The sequence below is a fragment of the Gossypium raimondii genome, chromosome 11 (assembly GCF_025698545.1).
Source record: "Gossypium raimondii isolate GPD5lz chromosome 11, ASM2569854v1, whole genome shotgun sequence".
NCBI lineage: Eukaryota > Viridiplantae > Streptophyta > Magnoliopsida > Malvales > Malvaceae > Gossypium > Gossypium raimondii.
This window is the reverse complement of record NC_068575.1, coordinates 50,986,649-50,994,163: the sequence shown is the minus strand read 5'-3', so window position 1 is coordinate 50,994,163 and position 7,515 is coordinate 50,986,649. Positions and strand designations below refer to the sequence as shown.

Genomic DNA, 7,515 nt, shown 5'->3' with positions numbered 1-7,515 from the left:
TCCTTGATTTTCCACACGATCTTGATCTAAATTAATAATTTCATTCAATATATTAATTTAGACAGTAAAATAATTCATTTCATGAAATTTGGTCATTTTAACATTTTACAAAATTACCCTAAAGGTTTACTTTTATTCAATTTAGTCCCCGAACCCAAAACATGCAAATTAACCATTTTAATACAAATAAAAGCTATAAAAATATTCATGGCATTCAATAAAGCCCATTTTTCAATAATTTCATAACAAATCCTTGTATTTTTACTAATTTAACAAATTAGTCCTTAATCGAAAAATTCATCAAAATCACTTAACAAAATACTTTTAATTAACAACTAATATATCAAATTCATCATTTAGCATAAAAAATCATATAGATTCATCAATGGAAACATCCAAAATCTTGAACAAAATCAAAAACTAAAGTAAGATTTAGTTGGACTTAATTGCAACAATCTCAAAAACATAAAAATTACAAGAAACGAGTAAGAATTGAACTCACATGAGGCAGAAAAATTAAAAACCAGCTTGAGCTTTCTCCCTTGTCTGTTTTAAACCAAAATTTGGAGAAGAAAAGCCTTCCTTTTTTATTAATCAAGCCATTTAATCACTTAATTATTATAATTAGCAAGTTATACACCTTTTTCAATTTAGTCATTTTAATTAATTAACTATCAAAACGTTAAAATTTTTCAACAAAACTTTAATGCCACCTTATTGACGCTTCGTAAATATTTATAAAAGTATTTATGGCTCAGTTTATAGAAACGAGGTATTGATACCTCATTTTCTAAAACCACTTGAACTAGGGTTTCATCACTCGAACCTAATAATTCATTATAAGACATAAATTACTAATTCAAAAATCTATTTAAAACTATATTTGACTTGTAAATATTAAATAATAAAATTTACGAGTTTATTGGCCGAATTTGGTGGCCCCAAACCACTGTTTCTGACACCACTGAAAGTTGGGCTATTACAGGTCGTCTGTAGTTGAGATGATAGCGAATTATCTGAAAATGTTTTTTAATGGTGAACCCATGTTCTTTTTAACAGTTGCTGCTACTATTGGTTCGAGAAGAATGTTCAAGTTTGGAACTCCAAGCTACAGTATAGGTGAGTATCAGGTGAGTCTCTACCCTAACTCTTGCATGTGAATTGTTCAAGTAGATATATATATATGATAATAATATCTCGAATAACTAGTAAGTGTGTATGCGAAGTATTGTAAAGATTCTGAATGTGTAAAGATGATATGTATGAAGTACTGTTTGAATAAGAAGTTAAATGGTAAGAATGCATTTGAAATTTGATATGAGAATGTGAAAATCAATCAGATATGTGAACAAATCTAGTTAAGTAACTTCTGAGTAAAACATCCATTTGTGATGCCTCTAATATGACAGTTATATTGCTAACCAGACTGGCAAGTCACGATAAGAAGATATGTGGAAGTCTATGTAGCTGAGACCCATGGTATAATATGATTACGAAAACACTCATGGTGATGTCTCCAGTGAAATGAAAATTGAACTGTCAGATCACGACATGAGAATGTGTAAGTCCATGTGGTTGAGACCCATGACATAATATGATAATGATAATATTCATGGTGATGCTTTCGGTGAAATGTAAATCAGACTGAAAGATCACGACATGAAGATATGTATAAGTCCATGAGGGAGAAACCCATGACATCTTCTGTAAAAATTCGTCGGGACAGTAAACATGTGACTCTGTGTGGCATGATCTGCTAAGCCTTAGTGACGTATTCTGTATTGCCTCTATGGCAAATCCCATAACGCGTATGTGGCTTATTCAATGATGTTTATATTAAAGAATCTGGTTATCCGCCATTGTGGCAAGATTCGAGTAGGTTTCGAGATTTTTTCTATAGATAATTCTATGATAATGATCTGATATGTCTAAAGGTAACTTGGTTGGTTAGTCTAGTGATGAAATTCAATGAGTTTTAAAGGGACATTTCCTGAAAGAAAGTATGTATCGGTATTTCTAAAGACAGAATCCACCATAGTATTCTGTTAGTATAGGGTATTGTCATATTTGTAGTTATGAAAGGTATAAATGTTTGTTGGTCTAAGTTTGTCTACACTATGTAGAGATGAAATCTGAGTTATCTGGTATTCGTCATATTTGAATAGTTTCATGTCTCATTCTAAGTTTAACTGGAATCTGAGTTGTTTGTCAATTTAGGCGTTCTTGTGTTATGTAACATAGACGTTTGGAGTTCTTTTGGATGATCTAGAATGTTTCATCATCAGTATGAATCTGATTTGGGTTTGATTCAGGATATGATCTAATTTATAGTTTGTTAGTTATCAAATTTAGTATGAGAATCCCCCAAATGTAAGATCAATTAGTAGTTATCTGCCAAAGAGTAGTATGAATAACCATTCTGGAAAAAAAAATATTTAGTGTTTGTTTGAAGATGAATTCATTGAAAGTGGACTTTGTATAAATATTATTCTGGGAGATACCTTTGTTGTACTAGGAAGGAATAAGATATGTATCATCTTGTAAGATCTAGAGTTAGCCAAGAGGTGAAGCGGGAGTTGGTACGTTAAGTATGGTAGCTGGCATATAGGTATATATAAGATATTATGAAAGTATCCGCCAAGGACAGAGATGTGATCTAGAATTTGTAAGATGAGGAATTCAACTAGAAAGGTTCCAAGGTATTCTGTGCTAAAAACTCACTAAGTTTGCGTGAACTTACAAAATGTTTGTTTTTGTTTCAAGTTCTGTTGTGAGATTGAGTTTGCCAGTAGGGACCAAGTTAGGAATGCGTCAAGGAAATGGCGAGTTGGGTTATTATGCATACAAAGGATATCTTAGGAGTAGGGCGTATAGTATACTACGCTAAGAATAGTCTGTCTTAAATGAACTTTTGTGTTGTAACATCTTACATTATTTGAAGAGTCTGTTGTATTCTTAGATGTTTTCTTTATTTCTTTTATTCAGAAAATATTTAATAATACAAAAATAAATATATTGAAAAAGGATCATAGGCAGATTATTTAAATTTTATGCTAAGTGTTTGTATGCCATAACATATAATATCCAGACTCGGTGATTTAGGTCAAATAGAAGGTATTACAGAATTCGCTACACAATCGCATAAAGTTTTAGACCTAGATTTCCATTTCATTCTTTAATGAAAAGAAATGGACCAACGTAACTAGCCAAAAGATACAGCTTTTTAAAATTGCTAATACAGTCAACATTTGAGGTTTGAGAGAGCACCAAGAAGTTCTACTCCTTAAAAAAAGCAAAATGGTGGGGAAGAAAAGGAAGAGATTTGAAGAATATTTACTTATTAACATTTTAATAATCATTACCTAAGTAGTGCTCTAAACTTTTCAAATCCATTGAAGAGGATACATAGATTGTCAAAAACCACCACCCCCCCCCCCCCAAAAAAAAAAAAAGGCTTGCTGTACACGGTATTATTCTAAGCACTTCAGAATTCACTTTGCAAGATGACGAGTGTAACTAAAAGGCTATACCAATGAATGATACTAACATCTTCTGGTGTCCCTTTTACTACAGACTAATCCTCCTGATGTAACAGTTTTTTTTTTTTTTTTTTTACTTTGTTTGGTTTAGCTCAAATTCTTTGACGTTTTTTTATTATAGGCTTTTCACTACACTTGCTCTAATGGGAAAATTAATTCTCTTGCTTGTTCATATATATTTTTTTCTTTACATATTTGTACCTTTCAGTGTTAGCTAAAATAATACAAATCCCAGTTTTTTTTTTTTAAACAAGGATACTCTATTATTAATTTTAATCCTTGTACATTGGCGCAGCCATTAATTAAAAACTGCATATGGCATTCTGCACCACAAAATTTCACGCAGAAAAATTATTCTTACAAGATAAAACACCCAAGCATATGTATATTATATATCCCGAGCATATCTATATGCAGTGCGACAGAATTTTATATCATTTTCAGCAACAGTTTCTAGATGCCTTTGGAGCTTTATTTATAAGCGAAGAGAAAGAAGCAGCATGGACATCGTAACCCAACCAAAAAATATGGCAGGCACATTAATGACAAATTTTGCTAGCTATAAGCACCATCTAAGCATGGTTCTAGTGCAAATTTTGTCTGCAATTGTGTATTTCATTACAGAAGCTGCCTTCAATCAAGGGCTAAACACTTATGTTTATGTCAGTTATCGATTTATACTAGCCGGCTTGCTTATGTTTCCTTTGGCCTATTTTCTTGAAAGGTTGGCTATGCAAACACTTACCCATACTTCCACCTTGTTGTACCCTTTTAAGTTATGAGCACACTTGTTTTAAACAAATCGGTTAGACACTGCCTAATTGATTTAACTTTCTTTTGCAGAAAATCCAGGCCAAAGCTGACAGTAGCAATGTTTTTGGAGATATTTTTGGTTTCTCTCATGGGGTAGGCACTATATCACGACTCTTTCACTTTTACGTAATGCTAATGAAATTCAAAGGTTTTGTACATAAAATTAAAAGCACTACAATTTTTCTTACCATATTTTTCCTAATGATGGAAAACAGGATATGTTTAACCTTCATCATGTTCTTTATAAGTATGAGGTGCACTTCTCCAACGTTCGTGGCAGCAGTGTTCAACACTGTTTCATCTTTGACTTTTCTAATTGCCATCTTGTTCAGGTTTGAGACTAGGAATCCATAAGTATTCTTAAAAGTTTATAAACAGTTGAAAAAAAGGAGATTTCATGGAACAATATTCTTCATAATCTTGATGCAGGATGGAGGTGGTTGATGTAAGGAGTCATCGTGGGATGGCCAAAATCCTTGGAACATTCATATCATTGGTAGGGGTCACCATCATCACTTTATACAAAGGACCTGCACTGCAGAACTTGTGGGGTACTCCGATTCACATGAAAAGACTTTCTATTCATGAGAATTGGGTTAAAGGGTCAATCCTTACTATTGCTAGCTGCATAACATTGTCTGCATGGTACATTATGCAGGTAACGGGTTATATATTCTCTAAAAACTAAAAGGTGATTGTAATAGTTATCTCTTAACTTTTATCTTAAAAAAAATTATATTTATTCCTTGTAGACATTTACTATGAGGAAATATCCAGCTCAAATGTCACTCACAGCATGGATTAGCTTCATCGGGGGAGCACAATCAGCTGTTTTTGCATTTTTAGTACAACATGAACCGGGTGTTTGGTCTGTCAAAATGTTCGGAATTGATTTTTGGGCCATTACATATTGTGTAAGTAACTTCATAGCCATTACCACAGTTTATATACATACATAGATATATATATTCCAAATTCTAGTCTAAGGCCTGCTAGGATGAAAATGAATATGGCAGGGAATTATTGGCTCGGGGCTTGTCATCTTCATTCAACTATGGTGCATGAAGGAGAAAGGGCCAGTCTTTGTCTCCATGTTTAATCCTCTTCAAACACTTATAGTGGCGGTTCTAGCATACTTCGTTTTCGGTGAAAAACTGTATACAGGCAGGTAAGAGGTGAATAAAAAATAGAAATGGCAATTCAACAAGTTAAAAGGTTGTAAAAGCAAAGAACTATGGATCATATGCTCATTAATTCTCTTTGACTTCATTGCTCAGCATACTAGGTGGAGTCACTGTTATCATAGGCTTATACTTGCTATTGTGGGGCAAAGAAAAAGATGAATCTTACATCAAGGGCCAAGAGCTAGAGGAGATAAAGGTAGCCGACAAGGAGGAGGTAGCTTCGGCAGTAAAAGAGGAACCATGAAGGACATCAGAGAATATTAGAATTGGCATAGAAAAATAAATTGATTTGTCATTTTCAGTAATCACAAATTGTATAAGAATTTAGTGTTTTGAGGGGTTTAGGGCAACAGCAATCTATGCAAAACCATTGCAATTCCTATTAAAAAAGAAGGGTTATCATTTACTAATATAGTTCTCCAAGTTGCTAAAATCATTCACTTATTCTTTCTTTTTTTTTTTTTACTTTCCTACACAAAATTATTCTAACACTAAAAAACTTATCTTCGCAAGATGAGATATCAGTGCTCATAGCTATATATGAAAAGATGCTAAGATGCTATGTTCCCTTGTTTGGTTTATTTCAATGGAGTTTAGGGTCACAATCCTAGATTGAAATAACTTAATTTGGCAGCTTACACTTCAATGCACGTTCTACAACTTGTAAATTTGGTTTATTATTCCTTATATTCGAAGCTTTTGACAATATTCGGAATGGAGACCTAATAATATAAAAAGGAAAACATACTAAGAAATCCCGAATGTCTTGTAAAAAAGAAACATATATGCTCTTTCAATATTCTCCATTCCACTTTTGTTGAGTCGGCTATTAGTTTTCTATATAAGAATTTAATAAGAACATGATGCTCTACACGCACGGGTTACATACAGTGACTCGTATCTAACATGTTGTCTGTTTTGATTCAAAAATTCATAAATATGAGTTCAAGTTTTTACATCTGTATCATAATCAATTTTTAGAGTTTGTTGATACGAGATTAGGTTCTTACAAATTTGTAAAACTCACACTCAATTTGAGTTATTATTTGTTTGGGCCTAAAAACCTTTATGTTTTATCCTATTAAAAACCCTCACACTCATATATTCAAACATATATATATCATAACGGGTCCTCAGAAACTTGTTGATGTGATATAATAAGCTTATAATTCTATAAGAATAAAACCTTTGGTGGTTGGGTCAATTGTATATGTCTGTTCCACCCATAAGCAAAGAGAACGGAGAAAAGAGAGTTTTTGAGTTAACACACAGTAATATGGCATATTGGGCATTAAAGGTGAGGTTTGCAAGATATATGCCGCACCTGAGTATGGTTGCAGCTCAGATAAGTTATACAATTCCTACTTCATTGTGGAAGCATCATTCAGTGAGGGCCTAAATTCTCATCTTTATGTAACTTATCGGTTTATCATCGCCGACTTGGTCATGTCTCCTTTTGCCTATTTCCTGGAAAGGAGGGTGCAAAATATTCCTCCACCATGAAATCCGTCATTTTCCTTCACTGTTCATTGTCAAACTGATATCTTTCTTTTTGTCCTCCAGAATATCAAGGCCAAAGATGACACGAGCACTGGTTCTAGAGTTATTTTTGCTCTCTCTCATAGGGTAGAGTAGGCTGTTCTGCTTTTTGATATATAATTCAAATATTGACTTAAAAAGATTTATTTCCATAAAACTAGAAACACTCACGGATTTGGTTCTTATTCCCCCTCCCCTCCTGGCTGGAAGGACAGCGTCGGCTTAACCATGAACATCTACTTTGCAAGTTTGAGATACACTTCTCCAACATTCGTTTGCATCTGTGGGTGTCTTCTTCGACTTTCGTGATTGCCATCATACTCAGGTAGATAAGACTCTTTATTCCATATCACCAACCCTTTATTATTATTATCATTAAATTTCTTCATGTATTTGACACAGGATGGAGGAAGTCGATGTAAGAAGCCGTCAAGGGATAG

The 7,515-nt window shown here is 33.3% G+C and overlaps 1 protein-coding gene across 1 annotated transcript; it reads left to right on the top strand.

Moving 5' to 3' along the window:
* The first annotated feature begins 4,045 nt into the window (after positions 1-4,045).
* LOC105803188 (WAT1-related protein At1g43650) lies at positions 4,046-5,969 on the top strand. The gene is made up of 7 exons (XM_012635223.2): positions 4,046-4,263; positions 4,383-4,445; positions 4,568-4,684; positions 4,782-5,010; positions 5,105-5,266; positions 5,369-5,520; positions 5,630-5,969. Exons 1-7 carry the CDS (start codon positions 4,067-4,069, stop codon positions 5,778-5,780), a joined length of 1,071 nt encoding a protein of 356 aa, XP_012490677.2. The 5' UTR covers positions 4,046-4,066; the 3' UTR covers positions 5,781-5,969.
* The last annotated feature ends 1,546 nt before the right edge of the window (positions 5,970-7,515 follow it).

Excerpts from the sequence above, each read along its gene's own strand:
- LOC105803188 (XM_012635223.2), top strand. The coding sequence starts at position 4,067 with ATGGCAGGCACATTAATGACAAATTTTGCTAGCTATAAGCACCATCTA. Across the intron at positions 4,446-4,567 it reads TTTTTGGTTTCTCTCATGGG|GATATGTTTAACCTTCATCA; the intron begins GTAGGCACTATA and ends GATGGAAAACAG. Across the intron at positions 5,011-5,104 it reads CTGCATGGTACATTATGCAG|ACATTTACTATGAGGAAATA; the intron begins GTAACGGGTTAT and ends TATTCCTTGTAG.